Source organism: Spermophilus citellus, assembly GCF_964194105.1.
Source record: "Spermophilus citellus genome assembly, chromosome: 7".
Taxonomy (NCBI): domain Eukaryota; kingdom Metazoa; phylum Chordata; class Mammalia; order Rodentia; family Sciuridae; genus Spermophilus; species Spermophilus citellus.
The window spans coordinates 144,238,356-144,259,671 of NC_138188.1; the positions used below are offsets into that span (position 1 = coordinate 144,238,356).

Here is a 21,316-nt window from a genome sequence, read left to right on the forward strand (position 1 = left end):
AAATAACAGTGGTTGAATGTGATATCATTTATCCACATATTTTCCTTCATGACTTTTAAATATAATAACTGTCTCTACAATTTAAATGCATTATGTTTATAATAATGATACTCTATGTAAAGTCTCTTTCAAGCAAAGTCAGTGTATCAAAAGGAGGCTGGCAATAGTGTATTCCCTCCTCCTGAATGTTTAATACTTGGAGGAAATTATGAATTTTTATTATCAGATATCAAAATACAATTGCATAGAAGAAATTAGTTCTAATATTCTATAGCACAGTAGAGTGACTATAGTCCATAACAATTTATTATGTATTTTATAGAGAACTATAACAGAGAATTTTGAATGTTCCCTACACAAAGAAATGCTAATTGTTTTGGAGATAGAAAAGTTACTTACACTGATAGATTATCCTACATTGTATACATGTATCCTCATATTACACAGTACTCCATAATATATACCAATATTATATAGTAAATGAAAATTGGTATTCTATGAACTAGAGGGTAAATTTTAATAACAATTCATAGATAAAACACAAAAAACAGATTTTTGACATCTTATTGTTAACAAACCTAGAATCCCTGCTATTTTTATAAGAAACTATTGAAAACAAAAGCCACTTACAGGTATAAGTGATATAGATCCTGCATATATATGCATATACATATGTACATATATACATATGTCATATATATGCATATGAATGGCCAGGATGAATTGTGATGTATTAACTCTAAAAACATGATTTGTATCAGTTTGAGAAACTTGTGGGGCAAGACTTAATAGACAAGACCTAGGAGAAGAATGCACATAATTATGGTTTATTTACTTCTGGCTCTGCCCTGTCAAAATCCATTCACTTATTCATTACAATTAGTTCATGAAGTCCTGTTTTGTGACAAATGCTGAGATGAATACAAAGGATTAATTTATGAGAAGAATACGACTTTTTCCTGGCATCAAAATGTTCACACACTAGAAGACAGATATTTCATCATAACTTAGAATACCAATGAATGCTCACAACTATTAGATGTGCCCATGTAGTGTCTGCCATGAGAGCATTTGGCAAGTGTATTGAATTTTGTGATAGAGTTAGGATTAAGCAGGGTTGTCTCCTCAAAAACGTTTTTTTTTCCCCTAAATGAAACATAAGAATGAACCTTTCAGAGGATGTATGGTATATGAAGAAATCTATGATCAAGGAAATACTTGATCTCCTTCAACAATTAGAAAAAGTATATTTGAGAAAGAATGTGGAGTTTAGTTATTGAAAAGAGATCTACATTTCAAATGAATACAAGGACTTCTAAAATTCGTGTAAATAAGTTTAATACAAATCCTAAGTAATTTTAAGTAGTGAAGTTATGTAAATTGATAGGCATTATAAAGTACTCTTATTCATATGAGTAAATGCAAGTGATGGAGGAACAGGAATGCTTAAAGAAAGGTGAACACATTTCAGACACATTATAGAGGAAGACTAACACTGCCTCCTTAATAGATTGGATAATGATGATTTTAAGTTTTCTTGCTTCAGCAACTGAAGTTCTGTTGATGTCATTCCTTAAGTGAAGAACTGGATAGGAGGAACAATCTTGAATGAGGACCAACCATAAGACCAGTTTAGTATTAACTTTGAAACATAAAGTAATTGGTTTGAGGTGTCCAGTATAGAGATGAGAAGATAGCTGTCTTGGACACACAGTGTGAGGCTGTGAGTCTTACCAAGTGAAAGGTGTATGAAACCTGCGTGAAGATAAACCCACTCAACAAACAGAGCCTAAGCTCTGAAGAAGAATTGCTGTCTATTCACTCATTGATATTTTCTCAACACAAGAGGGTGACTGGTACAGTTTAGATATTCAAGGAGTGCTTCTGAGTGACTTATGTAGAAGGTCAAGAACTAAGTCCCAAGGAACTGTCATACTGGAAGATGAAAATACTCCACTGCTAAAGATACTAAAATGTTATAGAGTTATTGGGGTAAAAAAAAAGAGTATAGTGTCTTGGATGTGAAGCAGGGAGAAATTTTTTCTCAGGACACACACACAAAAATTGTCATATGTCAAATGCTGCTCACAGGATCTCAACCAAAGAGATATGAAGTTTCATTGCTGCGTGCAGCTTTGCTAAAGAGATTTAGTAAGAAAGTAGTAAGTTGAGGATGGATGTGAGATTAAAAGATTTAGATACCTTGTTTACTTGATGCTTTTAAGAAGTTGAAGATGAGCAGCAGAAAACAAAAGAGCCAGCATTAGAAAGGCTGATGACAGAGTGTGGTTCATGTCTGATGAAATCATTCACGTTGTCAAGGGAAGTCACACATGCACATAGATAAAGAAATCCTAGAAGCTAACAGATGGAATCTATCCTCTCTAAATCATGCCATGATAAAACCTCTATACAACCTATTGGAAAAGGGGAAAATAAAATACTTTTATTATAATAATGCAAAAATATTATTGAATTTACTAACTGAATCCACTGGTTGTAAAGGCCTCACAACAAGACATCCAAGACGTGTCCTAATAGATGCAGAATTGTTCAATTTAGATGTAGTTTCCTTAAGGCAACTGTTGAGTCCATGCTAGGGAAGTTGAAGCCTTTAAATCAACAGAATACTAAAGAGTTAACATTATATATTTGTATAATATGAAAAATGATCTCCATATGTTTTAATTAAAGCTACTCTGATAATCATGTGGTTTGTTTTTTCCATTTTTAAATAAAATATGTGTTAAACTCCTATCTTAAATTAGTTATCTATGGTAAACAAATCTTCTATCTTTTCATTTAAATTGGAAAAAATAAAAGTTAGTTTGATTTTAATTTGTTTCTATATAGCATTCATTTTATACCGTCCAAATGAGTTTTATGCATATCTTAAATTTAAAAAGCCATTAGTTATATGTGTTTACACATATTTAACTTCTTTTAAACAATAGGCTGAATCTAGAATACATTAATTTGTTGGATTAAAGTACCATTTTTTAGGTCTGCTCACATTCACTTATAAATTATACATTCTATTAAAAATGTTTTTATCCATGTGTACATATTAATGGTTACATTTTCCCTTTGTCTTTATTTTTAATTGTAAAATTATTTTATCATTGTAAATATATTTACATTTTTACTTCTTATTTAATATGTATATATTTTGAAATGTGTGTCTTCATTAACATAGAAATAGAGCATGTAAAATCAATCATGTTGTCTTTTGTAAAACTCATATAGCATAACTATTTTATTGTATTTTATAAATACTGAGAATATTGGGTGGTTATGGCAAATTATTAGACAAATGATTGCAAATTTATCTGTGAAACTAGACATTGACAAAATGGCATCTTTTTATTAGTTTTACAATTTTAATGACTAAAAGTTCATTAAATTGCTAGCTTGGACTTAATTTAATACTTTAAGGAATTCTCAGAGATAAATTTATTTTGAAATAATGTCCCATAATTTCTATTGGGTTATAATGTTTGATATTGTTTGTATTTAACCAAGGAAAGCCCTTAGTACCTTTTAGTATCTGCTTCCTTCTACTCTTGCTGTTACTGAAAAGATGTGTAATTTAGACTATTCATATAATTTGGGGACAGTTCAGTTCATACATTATCAATTTCTGTTGGTAAAATAATTCTATCATCTGGAGACATGTGATAAATATATACTAGTTCTTCAAAATTGACAAGCTAAAAAAGAAATTACATGAATTACCACTAAGAAGTCAATTGCTAACAAATATTGCTAAATGGTATTTTTATGGACTTTTTAGTTGTACTTCTAATGAACTATAAAGTAAAATAATTTTGGTGACCTTCACTATTTCAAAACAACACTAATCTTTCATGAGTGAATAACTCAGATCTTTATATGAAATTTACATTTTAGTATAAAATAAAGACATTAGCAATATTGAAATTAAAATCTGATTAACCATGGAGAAATTTATTTTAACTCTCTAGAATCGTCCATCAAGAATTGATACCACACCTACAATAATATTTCATTGCTTTAATACATAGTGAAAAAATAAGTTTATGAATTACTTTCATGCCATTGATTTCAAAATTATTGTAGAAGAGGTTCAATGATATCTGTTCACAATATGCACATGATTAATTAAATGAATTCTCCTATATTCTATTTTTTTTACAAATAAATATTCATTATGTGAATTGGTAATTTTCACTTATATTTTTGGTAATTAATTATTTAAATGTAACTGAAATTATTTAATATGCATTCTAAGAAATTGTGGTAGAAAAGTCACCTCAAATCTTGCAGAATCTATTAGTTCCTACTTACAACAGGGCTGTGAATTTTTCAGTAGCAGAGGAAATAACTTAGTAAATTGTCCCTTATAATTCGTATTTTCAACTTATAAATGTGAGTTTACATTTAAAGAATCAATGATAGAACTAGTGTCTGGATAACCTGAAATAGACCTTACTGATATTGACCCTATCTACGTTTTTAATAGGTTACAACAATTTAGAAACGTTTTATAAACAATTTAATCATTTTCTTCTTGTATCAAAGTTATTTAATCTTGGTAGTTGTTGATGGCTATGTGTTAATGTTGCATTAATTATTTTCTCTTTTTTTTCTTTCCTACTGTCATATTTTTCTTTTCCTTTATTTTCATATTTGTAACTTTATTCTTGTTTTCTTAATTATTTTATTCTTTTTCTACCTTCAAACACAATCTTCATCATGCAGATAAATGCTGTGAAGCGAATAAAGGTGAAAATGGAAGTCAGTCATGGCAGCTGAATGCTGCTGGGTTTTCTTTCATTATAGCCATAAGTTTGTCTTGCATATTTTAATGTTGTTGTTATGTTATATTATATCTCCTTTTGTGCCCTTCAAAGTAAAAACAATATAGTACTAACAAACCTAATCTAAAAAAAAATCAAAGATTTTCTAAACTCCTCTTAATCATGCATGTATGTTAACACAGGAGCAATTAGACCTTTTCCTCTTACCCAAATTGTCAACATTTTGTGAGGGTAATTTATCAGAAAGCACTGAAGGAAATTCAAACAGAATTGTTTCTTCTAGTACCAGTTTCATGGAATAACATGCATTTCTAAAGTTGACCTTGTTAAGTATCATGTCACTTGTACTTAGAACTTAAACTTTATGTGTTGTATCTAGTCTTTTTTCATTTGATTATTTTGCAAATGCAACTTAATATCCATGGCCATAATCATATAAGTCATAATTTGGTTGATATAATTGTGAATCATTTCTATTGATGTGTGTTATTGTTAAATGTAAACTTCTAACTAAATGAACATTTCTAAAATTTCATAGTGTCCACCATTTATACAAAACATAAACATGGTATCTTATCATATATGTATCTTTATTTTGTAAATATTTTCTCTTTATTGATATAAAATATCAGAAGGAATAAATATGAATAGGGCTTCTTTTTAAAATTTAATACCAATTTATTTTTTCATTAAGTGAAAATATTTCTTTGTAATTGCCCCAGAGTAAATACATTAAGTTTGAATATGTTTAAAAGGATGAACTTGATTCAATGGATTCAGATTATATGTTCAGCCAGTATGAAGTTCTTCTGTTTTAACAACATGTGTAGTTAGTTATTGCATTTCCCTGGACACCTGGGAGTCAGTGGGTGTCCTTGTAAGAATCAAGGAGAAAAAAACATATTTCAGTCACTGTTTTCAAGAAGATAGTGATACTAGATTTTAATTTTAAAGTGGAACTCAATTTAAGTAAGTACCATAAAAAATGAATTTCATTTTAGTGTTTTCATAATTTTAAAATGAGAATAGTGTTTATCTTTTTACTTGCAACGCCATCATAGCAAATTATTTTTACTACTTATTTAGGAGAATTAGAAGCAACAGGATTTACATATTTGTCAAAGAGACCATAACTTACTTGATGAATCAAATGATTGGGATCTGGCCTTGAAATTCATTTATCAAGGGCAGTATTTTTTTAACACAAATATATTCTCCCTGTTTTCAAATATATATATGCATTTTTTTTCTGCCCCAAAGGATTTCCAATTCATGCAGAAAGGAAATCTAATCATTTTCTGGGATGTTTTGTTTCAAATAGATACGCTTATGTTTTGTTGACCAGATAACTACTTATAATTACATCATATTTTCTGATATTTGAGATTATAGAAGATATGTTTATTATAAATATGTATAAATGTTGCAAAAGGAAGGAATTTTAATAAAACTTCCAGGATTTTTTTCCTTATTCATTATAATCTAACTTGAAATTTCAATAACTTACAAATATTTTCCTGAGAAAGATATTGAGAAAGTCACATGAAAATTATTTTGAATTCGGATCTCAAAATATTATTTTTGAAGTACATGGGATATGCAACTAATAATTTAAGACAAGATGATTTATTTTGAAATTTGACATTTCGCCAGTCAAGGTCACCAATAGTGACAAAAAGAAAATTCAAGGTCAGATTTGCATAGAAATGCACTGTAACATTTACAGTTTGGAAAAGAACATTAAATAATTTTTAAAAAATGTCATCTTAGAATAATTTATTAAGGGGTATGTGCATGTAGAATTTTTGAAGATCAAAAATATATATTTTTAAATTCAGACATTAATAAACAATCTGTCCTTTGGAGAAATGTATAGTCTAGGTGAATGCTTATTTTTCATCTCTGAGATATGCATAAATTCTTTGAACAAAATTCTGATATCTAAAAATAACAGAATTGTGCTTGACTTCATTTTCATGAGAAATCAGAGATCATTAAACTATAAATAATGAACTTACTGCATTTCAATAAATGAGACCTTAGAAATTATAAGTTGTATGATTATTTCAAACTATTAATAATATAAGCATTTCTGAATTATTTTTTTATTACATGGACTTTACCTGTCCTTCATGCAACCATGAAATTTGACAGTTTATTTTATAAGTATCTGACTGAATTAATGTGATTATTCATAAACAATACATAAAAATTAAAAATTATTTTAAGTATATCTATAATTTAAACCAATGATGTTTTTCCATTCAATGGATTCTTGAATACAATTTAGTGTCTTAATTTGTATAAATATGAACTAGTGTATTAAGGTAAGTATAGAGTTAATTATATGTAATCAGAAATATGTATCTATGTCTAATGATGTTTTATCATATCTTCCAATGTTAAAATATTTTAAATCATCTCTTATCATATATACTAGTTATAGAGCTAAACTAATTTACTTTTGCATGAGATAATAATAATTGCTATTATTAGTATGTGGAATATCAGGATATCTATTTTACATATTTCAGAATATCTCCTTTATTTGACTCCCAAACTTTCCTATACTCTCCTTTCCTCTAATTATCTTAATGGTCCCTCATTCCCTATCAAAACTCTAAAATTATTTATCAGATCATTATAAGGTGCAAATATTCACCATGATGCTTCAATAGTGCTAACACAATATGTCCAGGAGGTAGCTGTATATTTTTCTTCCTTATGAAATATTTTCTTACATGAAAAGACCTCAAATAAACTGCAAGTTTCAATACTTTCTATCCCCATACTATTGGTCATTAGGAGTAAGTATAATTTTATATATTCAGAGTCTTTTCAAAAACATCATGTAGATGCACATATATATGTTACTGGTAGACATGAAAAAGGTTGAAATATCCAATGGCTTAATCCATTTATTAATTTCTTTCCTTTTATTCTCACTTTTCCTAACATATCTCAAATATTTAAAGAATTTAAATATACATAAATGTATTGAACATTGTATTACCATTTTATATGTGCATATTTCAATTTTATATATAGATATAACAAACATATACAAAACATTTTTTGAATATAAATTAGACTTTAAAAATATTCACAATTTCTTCTTAAATTAGTAATTAATGTTAATAGTATGCATAATAGTATACAAGGTATATTGTTTAATTGAAAAAATATATAATCATTTAATTCAAATGTATTTCATATAAGAATACCCATTTTTTATGTTTGCCTTAAATTAAAACTTAAGAAAAATTCCAGCTAGTTCCAATTATGTATAATCAGATCTATGCTTATTTTCTATTCAGCAAGATATATTGTGCATGAAAGAATTTAGCCACATAATTTTGAATATTGATGAACACATTTAGATCAATTGAAAGTATTCTAATTATTAATATAATTTACTTAAGAACAGAAAATAACATTTTAATTAACAAATATTTTAGCAATTTGAGACAGAAATTTATGACATTAATATAATCAGTATGTTTGGGTCTAGTTTTGAAAAATAACAGTCAATATTATGTGTGGTAATACTTTCACTTTGTAGTAAATTAATAATATTTCTGATAATTTAAGATTGTTGTAACATTTTGAAATTTTTTTACAAAAAATTTGAAGCAAGCAAAATTGGTAGTTTCAGTTATACTATCAGTAGCATTATTAATTTGAAATAAATCAACTATGACATTACTTAGATTAAATATTACTATTTGATATCTTATAATATAATTTCCCTGAATGAATAAAGACACAGGATGATAAAGGAAATAATGGTCAGATTTTGTGTTTTATTATGGGGTTCATATTTATTAGGTATAATATAACATCCTTTAAACAATCTTTAAATTAGTCCTAATAAAGTGAGCCTTCTTTTAAAATTTTTTTTTCTTTTCTATTTTTTCTATTTCTCTATTTCCTCTCTCCCTTTCCTGTATCTATTTCTCTTTTCTGACCAGTAATAAATAAGATTTAGTTTTACTATTATTTTTTCTATTAATCATTGGTAAAATTTAAAGTCTTGGCCCAATAATGGTACAGAAATATGTTATAAAATCTTCAACAAGTCTAATATATTTTGCAAGTAGCTCAAGTTTACATATTTCAAGTAAATGAATATATAAATGCTATACAAGTAACTCTTGCAATGATTACAAAATTAATTGAAATTGGTTACAAGTCCATTTCCAAATCTGTTGTCATAGACAAGCTACTTAAGTATTAATACTTTATAGTTAATCTGAATTTTCATAAAACATTACTATTTAAATTATTGAAGTTAACTAAAGAAAAATAATCTTTCTAACATGTTAATAAATTCTGCTCAAAATTACCATCAAAATTAGAGTTTTCTGGAGTTCACATTTTTTAATTTTTTGAATACAAAGATATTTTTTAAGTTCTTAAATACAAAGTTGTGGTATGCTCTTTGCTTAGTCTATATTATTTAAAACCTTGATGAACACATCAATAATCTGAATTTTATCTAAGGAATAATACATTTAGTTTAAATCTAATCGCTCTGAAATTACATGAAATGTGTTTGACTTTGGTACTTTATTTTCCAAATACTTTTAGTTTTGTCATTTTGTCTAAGACTATGAACCTGATGAGGACGGTAGCAATGTTGTAAGTCTCCATGTCCCCTGGCTTTTAACTAATTTTTAAGTCAAAACTTTCTGTCACTAAAATGCTCCAAATAAAGCAGAATTGTTTTATGATGTCAATTTACTAATTACAAAGTGCCATTATCCAAGAAAATAAAAAGTGCATGCTTTTCATGTTCTTTTGGTATATCTGAGACAACGCAAACTATATGTCCTTTGTTGATAGACTTTTTATCTACTTTGTAAATATATATTAATTCAAATAGAATTAATTTCATTTTAAGTGTGAATTAATTTTATGTTGGTTGTAACAAATCTAGGTATATTGCTAACCTTCTGAAAAAACTGTATATGCTTAAATTAAGTTCACTTAATCTTTATTATCCCATTTAGGTAATAAATTATAATGTTACACATTGCAGAAATTGCATAATATAAAACAGCATCACTTTAATGAGTTCACTTTCATTTCATGTATGTATTAAGTAGCTGCTATGAAATAATTCTTGGTCTTTTTTTCTCTAAAAGTAATACATTGAAAACTACTGTTTGAAATAACATACACAATTCATAATTTTATTTTAAGAATTTTTTTATCATATCTTATGTTGATTTTATGTATAACACTTCTGTTTAAAATGACTATTTTTGATCACTTAAACTGCATTTGTTTTCATCACAGAGTATTTTGAAAAAAAATGTACATGTTATAAGTGTACTGTCCTCAGTATCATCCTTATTTAAAACCCCCAACATAATATCCAGCACTATGTGTAATCCTATGCATGTGTTTCATAGTATATTAAATGTCATTTTATTTTCTGTACCTCTGTGTCTCCATGTTGTAATAAAGAAAACTGAGGAAAAGCTTTGTTATATGTGTTTTCTTTATTACTGGTACAACCTTTTTGTCCTTGTGTGTTTTCATTTCTAACTTGATAAAAATCCACAGCTCAACAATTATTTACATAGCCAGGAAATAGTAATAAACATATACTCATTGAATGATTTCAAGTTTTAGACAACAAATATGCCCTCTGACTTTTAAAATTATCATCTCTTGAAAAAGTTTAGAAACATACCCAGTGTTGTTTATAGGATCGTGGTTCTAGGTTATCTTCAAAAAATGTAATCAAACTGGAAGGCCAATATAATCAGATAACATTTTAATAAAGCACATGAACATAGTGAATAAATGCAGTAATGTAAAGATTGTTGAGTAATACCCATTGTTGGCAAAAGTTCATAAAACCAGACATAAATGCCTAAAGTGATTTTTCTCCTATTACTTTGGTCCATGCATGATAATTTCTTTTACTTTGGGCAGCACGATAATATAGTTGTAAAAATCACTAAGATTCTCTACTCATCTACTGCTAAAGTATGAAACAAAAATAATGGCTTTGGAAGTCTGAAATATAATAAGAATTATAAAATTATGAGCAGTTTGTATTTTGGTTTGTTTTTTTTTTTAAGAGAGAGTGAGAGAGGAGAGAGAGAGAGAGAATTTTTAATATTTATTTTTTAGTTCTCGGCAGACACAACATCTTTGTTGGTATGTAGTGCTGAGGATCGAACCCGGGCCGCACGCATGCCAGGCGCCGCCTGAGCCACATTCCCAGCCCCAGCAGTTTGTATTTTGAACAGCAACTATATCCTACACTGGAAATGCCCTAAATGAAATATATCATTCACTCTTCATAAGATCTATTGGAAGTAGTATTTCTCTCATGTTTCAGAGGAGAATGGCAAGGCATAGAAAGATGAACAGTTTACATGTTACAGATGTATCATTTGAACCCATTTCCAACATTTTCTTAAGAGTACCAATCTAGGTACTAATTGTTACTTTTCACTACAGAAATTCTTCAAATACTTTTAATAGTGAAAAAGTCATAGACATGAATTGAAAACTAATATATAATCTCATGCAAACACAATCAATTGTTTCATTGCTAGACAAAGATTGACAAATTAGTGCAAAAATTACAAAAGGAAATGTTTGTTTTCAGGATTTGAATTATTCTAGAAATTACTTCTAAAAAATGCTTCATCTCTTATTCCAAAACAGCCCACTCTAGTCTATCTATCATGTATCATCCGTCTATCTACCACCTGTTTAAAAATATTTGTATGCATTTCATACTGAAATTTTAATGTACAACCTGTATTTGATATTAATATGTATACTTTTGAATACTGATCAAAGTTTACTGCACCTAGAGAAAAACAGTTGTTTTTCTTTCTTATTACTTTTTTTTTATTCTTTTTTATTGGTTGTTCACAACATTACAAAGCTCTTGACATATCATATTTCATACATTAGATTGAAGTGGGTTATGAACCCCCAATTTTACTCCAAATGCAGATTGCAGAATCACGTCAGTTACACATCCACAATTTTACATAATGCCCTATTAGTAATTGTTGTATTCTGCTACCTTTCCTATCCCCTACTATCCACCCTCCCCTACCATCTTCTCTCTCTACCCCATCTACTGTAATTCATTTCTCTCCTTGTTTATTTTCCCATTCCCCTCACAACCTCTTACATATAATTTTGTGTAGCAATGAGGGTCTCCCTTCATTTCCATGCAATTTCCCTTTTCTCTCCCTCTCCCTCCCGTCTCATGTCTCTGTTTAATGTTAATCTTTTCTTACTGCTCTTCCTCCCTGCTCTGTTCATAGTTGCTCTCATTATACCAAAGAAGACATTTGGTATTTGTTTTTTAGGGATTGGCTAGCTTCACTAAGCATAATCTGCTCTAGTGCCATCCATTTCCCTGCAAATTCTATGATTTTGTCATTTTTATTGCTGCATAGTACTCCATTGTGTATAAATGCCACATTTTTTTTTATCCATTCATCTATTGAAGGGCATCTGGGTTGGTTCCACAGTCTAGCTATTGTGAATTGTGATGCTATGAACATCGATGTGGCAGTATCCCTGTAGCATGCTCTTTTAAGGTCTTCAGGGAATAGTCCGAGAAGGGCAATAGCAGGGTCAAATGGTGGTTCCATTCCCATCTTTCCCAGGAATCTCCATACTGCTTTCCAAATTGGCCGCACCAATTTGCAGTCCCACCAGCAATGTACAAGTGTACCCTTTTCTCCACATCCTCGCCAGCACTTGCTGTTGTTTGACTTCATAGTGGCTGCCAATCTTACTGGAGTGAGATGGTATCTTAGGGTGGTTTTGATTTGCATTTCTCTGATTGCTAGAGATGGTGAGCATTTTTTCATGTACTTGTTGATTGATTGTATATCCTCCTCTGAGAAGTGTCTGTTCAGGTCCTTGGCCCATTTGTTGATTGGGTTATTTGTTATCTTATTGTCTAATTTTTTTAGTTCTTTGTATACTCTGGATATTAGGGCTCTATCTGAAGTGTGAGGAGTAAAAATTTGTTCCCAGGATGTAGGCTCCCTATTTACCTCTCTTATTGTTTCTCTTGCTGAGAAAAAACTTTTTAGTTTAAGTAAGTCCCATTTGTTGATTCTTGTTATTAACTCTTGTGCTATGGGCGTCCTATTAAGGAATTTGGAGCCCTACCCCACAATATGTAGATCGGAGCCAACTTTTTCTTCTATCAGACGCAGAGTCTCTGATTTGATATCAAGCTCCTTGATCCATTTTGAGTTAACTTTTGTGCATGGCGAGAGAAAGGGATTCAGTTTCATTTTGTTGCATATGGATTTCCAATTTTCCCAGCACCATTTGTTGAAGATGCTATCCTTCTTCCATTGCATGCTTTTAGCCCCTTTATCAAGTATAAGATAGTTGTAACTTTGTGGATTAGTCTCTGTGTCCTCTATTCTATACCATTGGTCCACCCGCCTGTTTTGGTACCAGTACCATGCTGTTTTTGTCACTATTGCTCTGTAATATAGTTTGAAATCTGGTATCACTATACCGCCTGATTCACACTTCCTGTTTAGAATTGCTTTTGCTATTCTGGGTCTTTTATTTTTCCATATGAATTTCATGATTGCTTTATCTATTTCTACAAGAAATGCCATTGGGATTTTGATTGGCATTGCATTAAACCTATAGAGAACTTTTGGTAATATCGCCATTTTGATGATGTTAGTTCTGCCTATCCATGAACAGGGTATATTTTTCCATCTTCTAAGATCTTCTTCTACTTCTCTCTTTAGGGTTCTGTAGTTTTCATTGTATAAATCTTTCACCTCTTTTGTTAGGTTTATTCCCAAGTTTTTTTTTTTTTTTGAGGATATTGTGAATGGAGTGTTTTTCCTCATTTCCATTTCAGAAGTTTTGTCGCTGATATACAGAAATGCCTTTGATTTATGCGTGTTGATTTTATATCCTGCCACTTTGCTGAATTCATTTATTAGTTCTAGTAGTTTCTTTGTAGACCCTTTTGGGTCTTCTAGGTATAGAATCATGTCATCTGCAAATAGTGATAATTTAAGTTCTTCTTTTCCTATTTTTATGCCTTTAATTTCTTTCGTCTGTCTAATTGCTCTGGCCAGTGTTTCGAGAACTATATTGAATAGAAGTGGTGATAGAGGGCATCCCTGTCTTGTTCCAGATTTTAGAGGGAATGCCTTTAACTTTTGTCCATTCAGAATGATGCTAGCCTGAGGCTTAGCATAGATAGCTTTTACAATGTCAAGGTAAGTTCCTGTTATTCCTAGTTTTTCTAATGTTTTGAACATAAAGGGATGCTGTACTTTGTCGAATGCTTTCTCTGCGTCTATCGAGATGATCATATGGTTCTTATCTTTAAGTCTATTGATGTGGTGAATAACATTTATTGATTTCCATATATTGAACCATCCTTGCATCCCAGGGATGAATCCTACTTGATCATGGTGCACAATTTTTTTGATGTGTTTTTGTATTCGATTCGCCAGAATTTTATTGAGGATTTTTGCATCTATGTTCATTAGAGATATTGGTCTGTAGTTTTCTTTCTTTGAGGTGTCTTTGTCTGGTTTCGGAATCCGGGTGATGTTGGCCTCATAGAATGAATTTGGAAGAGCTCCCTCTTTTTCTATTTCCTGAAATAACTTGAAAAGTATTGGTATTAATTCTTCTTTAAAGGTTTTGTAATACTCCGCTGTATACCCATCCGGTCCTGGGCTTTTCTTGGTTGGTAGTCTTTTGATGGCTTCTTCAATTTCATCCATTGATATTGGTCTGTTCAAATTGTGTGTATCCTCCCGACTCAGTCTGGGCAAATCATATGACTTAAGAAATTTATCGATGTCTTCACTATCTTCTTTTTTATTGGAATATAGGTTTTCAAAATAATTTCTAATTGTCTTCTGTATTTCTGTAGCACTCTGTTGTGATATTGCCTTTTTCATCCCGTATTTTAGTAATTTGAGTTCTCTCTCTTCTTCTCTTCGTTAGCATGTCGATCTTATTTATTTTTTCGAAGAGCCAACTTTTAGTTTTGTTAATTTTTTCAATAGTTTCTTTTGTTTCAATTTCATTGATTTCCGCTCTGATTTTAATTATTTCTTGCCTTCTGCTACATTAGCTGTTGTTTTGCTCCTCCTTTTCTAGGGCTTTGAGATGAAGTGTGAGCTCATTTATTTGTTGTTTTTTTCTTTTTTTGAGGAATGACCACCAGGCGATGAATTTCCCTCTTAAAACTGCTTTCATTGTGTCCCATAGATTCTGATATGTTGTGTCTGTATTTTCATTTATCTCTATGAATTTTTGATTTCCTCCTTTATGTCTTCTGTAACCCATTGATCATTCAGTAACATATTGTTCATTTTCCATGTGATGTAGGATTTTTCCTTCCTTCTTTTATCATTGTTTTCCAGTTTCATTTCATTATGATCAGATAAAATGCAAGGTATTATCTCCACCCCTTTATATTTACTGAGGGTTGCCCTATGGCATAATATATGGTCTATTTTTGAGAAGGATCCATGTGCTGCTGAGAAAAAAGTATATCCATTTGATGATGGTTGATATATTCTATATATGTCAGTTAAGTCTAGGTTATTGATTGTGATATTGAGTTCTATAGTTTCTTTATTCAACTTTTGTTTGGAGGATCTGTCCAATGGTGAGAGAGGTGTGTTGAAGTCACCCATGATTATTGTGTTGTGGTCTATTTGATTCTCGAACTTGAGGAGAATTCGTTTTATGAATGTCGCAGCACCATTATTTGGTGCATAAATATTGATAATTGTTATGTCTTGTTGGTGAATGGTTCCTTTTAACAGTATATAATGTCCTTCTTTATCCCTTTTGATTAACTTAGTCTTGAAGTGATTTTATTCGATATGAGGATGGCCACCCCTGCTTGCTTACGAGGACCGTGTGCATGGTATACTTTTTCCCATCCTTTCACCTTCAGCCTGTGTATGTCTTTTCCAATCAGATGTGTCTCCTGGAGGCAGCATATTGTTGGATTTGTTTTTTTAATCCATGATACCAGCCTATGTCGCTTTATTGGAGAGTTTAAGCCATTCACATTCAGAGTTACTATTGATATATGGTTTGTACTTCCATCCATGTTTGATTATTTATCCTTTTTTAAAAAAATTTAGTTTGTTTCTCCATGATTATCTTTCCCCTCGTCCTCTGTCTTTACCGAGGCACTTCCTACTGATGGTTTTGGTTATTGTTTTTCATTTCTTCCTCGTGTAGTGTTTTGCTCAAAATGCTTTGCAATGCTGGTTTTCTGGCTGCAAATTCTTTTAACTTTTGTTTATCATGAAAGATTTTTATTTCGTTGTCATACCTGAAGCTTAATTTTGCTGGATACAGAATTCTTGGTTGGCATCCATTGTCTTTCAGTGTTTGAAATACATTGTTCCATGACCTTCTTGCTTTCAGTGTCTGTGATGAAAAATCCATTGTTAACCTTATTGGTTTACCCCTGAATGTAATCTGTCTCCTTTCTCTTGTAGCTTTTAATATTTTCTCTTTGTTCTTTATATTGGATATTTTCATAACAATGTGTCTTGGCGTTGGTCTACTGTGATTTTGTGTGCTCGGTGTCCTGTATGCATCTTCAATTTGTATATCTGTTTCCTTTTTTATTTCTGGAAAGTTTTCTGTAATTATTTCATTCAGCAGGTTACTCATTCCCTTGGTTTGAATCTCTGTACCTTCTTCTATCCCGATGACTCGTAAGTTTGTTTTTTTTATGTTATCCCATAAATCATGGATGTTTTTCTCGTGATTTTTTACCAGCCTTTCTGAGTTGGCTAGACTCTTTTCAAGATGATATATTTTGTCTTCATTATCTGACGTTCTGGCTTCTACTTGCTCCACTCTGTTAGTGATACTCTCAATTGAGTTTTTAATTTGGTTTATCGTTTCCTTCATTTCTAGAATTATTGTTTGATTATTTTTTATAATCTCTATCTCCTGATAAAGATGCTTAACTTCTTCTTTTATCTGTTTATGTAATTCATTCTCAATGTGATCTTTCACTGCTTGAATTTGCTGTCTTGTATCCTCTTTAAGGTTCCATTCCATCTGTCTAAGGTGTTCCTTGAGTTCTTTATATGACCATTTTTCTGATGACTCTAGGTCCTCCTGAATATTTAGGCTGTCCTGCATTGTTTGTACTCCTTTTCTTCCTTGCCTTTTGAATCTGCTCATGTTACTTCTTGTTCTGTTTGACTGCTGAGTTACTGTTTACTCCTATAAATTTATTTGATGCTTGGGAGGAAAGGTATTAGAAGGGAAGGGAAGAAGTCACTAAAGAGAATGAGAGTAAGCAGGTAGAATTCAAGGAAGGGGTGATAAGGTAATTGAAAATAAATGAAAAGATGAAAGAAGAAAAAAAATAGGAAATAAAAAAAGAAAAAAAATTTTTTAAAATAATAAAAAAATTAAAATTAAAATTAGAAGAAAAAAAATTTTAAAAAAATTGTAAAAAAAAATTTTAAAAATAACAAGAAATAAAAATGAAAATGAAAGAAAAACCCAAATCAAAAAAAAGAGAAAAGAAAAAAAGAAAAACAAGAAAAACAAAACAAAACAAAAACTAATAAATGCAGTCTTAGAGTTTGATTAACTTCTCTTCCAGTAGGTGGCGCTGTGCCCACCAGGCAAGTTTCTCCTGTCAGTACGCGGGAACCAATCACTTTTCAGCAGCTCCTCCCAGACTGGGCGAGTCTCCAATCCTGAGTGCCTAGGGCCTCCTCTTGATTCTAGTCACTTCCCACTTTTCCTCTAGCCAGGCCCCTCTCACTGGTGCTGCTCACCACAATACTGGCTACACGCCAGGTCTGCTGCTCCCGGGAGCCCTGTTTTCATGAAAGACTGGGCACACTCTTCCAGTTTGCCATTCCCTCAGACCCTAAGTTTTTAGAGCTTGGGGCTGAGAATCCTCAGCGAATTTTACTTGCCCTCCAGTAGCCACGCCCCCGGTAGCTGGTGCAAGAGACCTCAGCTGTCAGCACTGGTGGGAGCGGTAGTTCCGCTCCGTGGGTCCCGTGCCACCTCTGATTCCCTCGGGCTGGCTATCGTGCGGGAGAGCTGGGAGGGGCCTTTAAGGTTTCCCCGATGTGTGGAGAGGGAAGGCTAGGGAATTACACACCTGTAGCCGCAGGTTTCAATGAGGTTATCTCCTCCGCCACAGTCTGATGACGTCAGTTCTCTGCCATGGTGGTAACTCTTACAAATGGCGACAGTTCGTTTCCCTTTGCGGGTGACAAATGCAACGGGTGGGTCCTTACTGTCTCTCCCAAGCCCCGTTTCAAACCTGTGGCCACTACTTATGAAGGCTCGGTAGGCATTTACCTCTGTAGGATGAGAAGGGCTGACCAGTTGTTTCAGCCGGATGGATTAGTGCTGAGTCACAGCTGTTTTTCTGCGGGAAGCAGGCAAATGGGAGCTTGAATTCAGCCGATCCGGGCTCAGTGTGTGTTCTGAGAGGCCCAGACTGATCGCCCCAGATCCAGGTCAGCACAGCATTGCCTAGTGATCCTCAGCAAACAGATTTAGGTTGTTTACGACTCCCTATGGCTGCACAGCTGAAGAGGTCAGAGACTTGATCTCTCTGTGCCCGCCGCCATGTTGGAATCAGACATAACTACCTTATTACTTTTATTTTTACTGACAGTACATTACAAAGCAATATCAAATGGGAATAATTTGGTAACTGTTTAGCATTTTATTCCTTCATTAAATTGTTATAACTATTATTTTGAGCTGTATATGAAGAAACTCAGAGGAGATTTGTGGAAAGATAGAAGTATTATTTTTAAAAACTCTATTAAATCAAAACCTGAAAATAAGAGAAGTCAAATAACAAGTCACTGACATAGTTAAATAACTTGGGATATCTTTCTCATATATTTATCAGATTAAATAATTTAAACTTGGCATATGTATATCTCTAGTCTATAAATTACATGGTCTTGTGTCTTTACCTAGTTTCTTTGCTATTTTCTTAATTGGCCTGTGGAAAACACTCTGTGTCGGAGGAAAAACCATGTATAATCAATTTGTTTCTATTAGATAAATGTTATCTTTTTGACTTAAACAATTGTATACATTCATTTCCCATAATCAGTGTGAACAAATATACACTATATCTGTGGAATCCAATAAATATTAATCATTTTTCTTATTTTTATCCATTTTACGGTAACATTTTAAAAGAATGAACTTATATTATTGGTAGAAATAGGTAATTTTATACTAGTTTTATAAAATGATATTTTTTACTTAGTATCATCTAAAAAATTAGGTGTTTCTATTTCAGTATCTATTATTTCTATTTTAAGAAGTCAAAATATATAGCCTAAACACTCATAATTTTTTATAAAAGTTTCTTTATTCATTTATTATTTAAAATTGCAAAGAGAAAATGTTTATAAAATATTTGAAATAGAAGAATATTTTCATTTCCATATTGTTAAAATAGAAATAAAAATTATTTTCTCAAATTGACATTTGCTTTCAGTAATCCGTGAACTAAATCTTAAAGGGGTTATTATTACTCTTATTTTTACAGAGGCTGAATTAGATATGTATACTGTGTGGAATGTTAAATGCAAAATTATCTGAGTTTCTTGAATAATGACAAGAAAACTTTTCTGCTTCACTGTTCTTTTTGGTAGAAAACAGTTAAAATGTTGTTTAGGATTTTAATATACAGATCTGTGATTGACCAGCTCTGTCGTGAAGTTTATTTGGGGGAATAGAAAATATTTCCCTAAAGAAAAGTATAATATAGATTTCTGATGAGTTCCATCATATAAAATAGCAAGGCTAAAAGCATTTAAGACATACATGTTTATTATTAACACATAACTGTGTTTTAGTTACTAGAGGACATGAAAGAATGAACCTAGTTTTTACAGAATTTTCAATCAACACATGCATGAAAGTCATTCCCTTAAAGTCACTCAAGCATCATAATATTTTTTGTCCTTTTAAATAGACTTTAATTTTTATAACTGTTTTAGTGTCACAGAAACAATTGAAAGGAAGGTGATTTCCACAGATCTCTTGACGTTACTCATGCTTTACTGTTTTCTGTATCAAACACCACATCAATACATTTTTGACAATGGAGCCTATTACACAGAATCCACAATTTCCACCAAGATTCATTCTTGCTATTTTACATTTCTGAGTTTGGACAAATATATAATGACATGTACCAACCATTAGGGTACTCTCTTTAGTGCTGTCTACTCACCCTAACTCCCTTTCTAACACTTGGTAAGCACGCATCATTTTACTGGTTGTGACTTTTGCTATTTGTAGAATTTCATAAGTTGAAATCAGAAGGTATGCACCCTTTTCAATAAGCTTTTAGTTTTTCATTTAGTAATATCTATTTAAGGTAATATATATTTAGTGTCCATGTATTTTTAATTTTTTCTTCATTAATAGTATTTCATGTACCTTCATTTATTTATCTATTTACCTACTAAGGGATATCTTGGTTACTTGCCATAATAGATTTTGAAGTAAATTGAAAAACTATACTTCTATTTTATAATTGATAGTATAAAATGTACTAATTAATATGAACCATATAATAAGAGACATTATAAATGAACTAACATGTTTAAAACATGTAGTTTTAATTATGTAGGCATTTTTTCCCCTTGGCGTAACTCTAGAAATTTGAAGTCCCTAAGACACACTACAGTTAATATCTAAAACTAAAAATTTTGTTATCAGAAATTCCGAAGAGAATAAGAGTATAAACCATCCATGTATTTTTCTCTATTTTGCATTTATAGTCTTATATGATTAAAAATGCAAAAATTTATAGTAACAGAAAAATGAACTGGATGAGGTAATGGTTAAGAAAAAAGCATTTAAATTATTCAGTTCTTTAACCAATTTGGCCAGTATTCTTCAGATCAAGTCATTCAGATTTACAAAGCTCCCTCCCCTTCCTACTAGCCAATAAATACTACATTTTTCTTATGGAGAATAAGACACATCCAACTTGCATTCCAATACATATCATCAGATATGAAGACTACTTGGAGAAAACAGTGCCCAGTGTAGGAATCAACTTCAAAAGTAGGAATTTGACTATATAATTAAGAGATCTAGCTCAGTGGTAGAGTGCTTGCATAACATGATAAAGCCCTAGGTTCAATCGCCAGTACCTAAACAAAAACAAAACAGCCCAACTTTATTGCCAGGTGTGGTGCAGCACTTCTACTCTCCCAGAAACTCTGGAGGCTGAGGTGGGTTTATCACAGATTTGATAAAAACCTCAGCAACTCATCAAGACCCTGTCTCAAAATTAAAAAGGAATGGGGATGTGGCTCAGTGGTAAAGCACCCCTGGATTGGATCCCGAGTACTCCCACCCCCTCAAAAAAAGAGAGAGAGAAAGATATAGAAAATATTTTGTATGCTCTTTATTCCTTTTTTTTTAAGGAGAAGTTTTGTCACATGTTTAATTATGTGATATTC

General features: G+C 31.3%; 1 protein-coding gene across 2 annotated transcripts in view; it reads left to right on the forward strand.

Annotated features, from left to right (window-relative positions):
• The window catches only part of NCAM2 (neural cell adhesion molecule 2), a 494,626-nt gene that overhangs the window by 446,387 nt on the left and 26,923 nt on the right, over positions 1–21,316 (forward strand). The window contains exon 16 of one of the 2 annotated variants that reach the window (XM_081301846.1): positions 4,741–5,104. The exons of the other annotated variant lie outside the window; for it this stretch is intronic. Within the exon in view, the coding sequence (XP_081157972.1) occupies positions 4,741–4,847 (107 nt within the window). The 3' untranslated portion in view covers positions 4,848–5,104. Of the gene's footprint in view, positions 1–4,740; positions 5,105–21,316 lie in introns of those variants that run through there. 2 annotated transcript variants of the gene reach the window in all.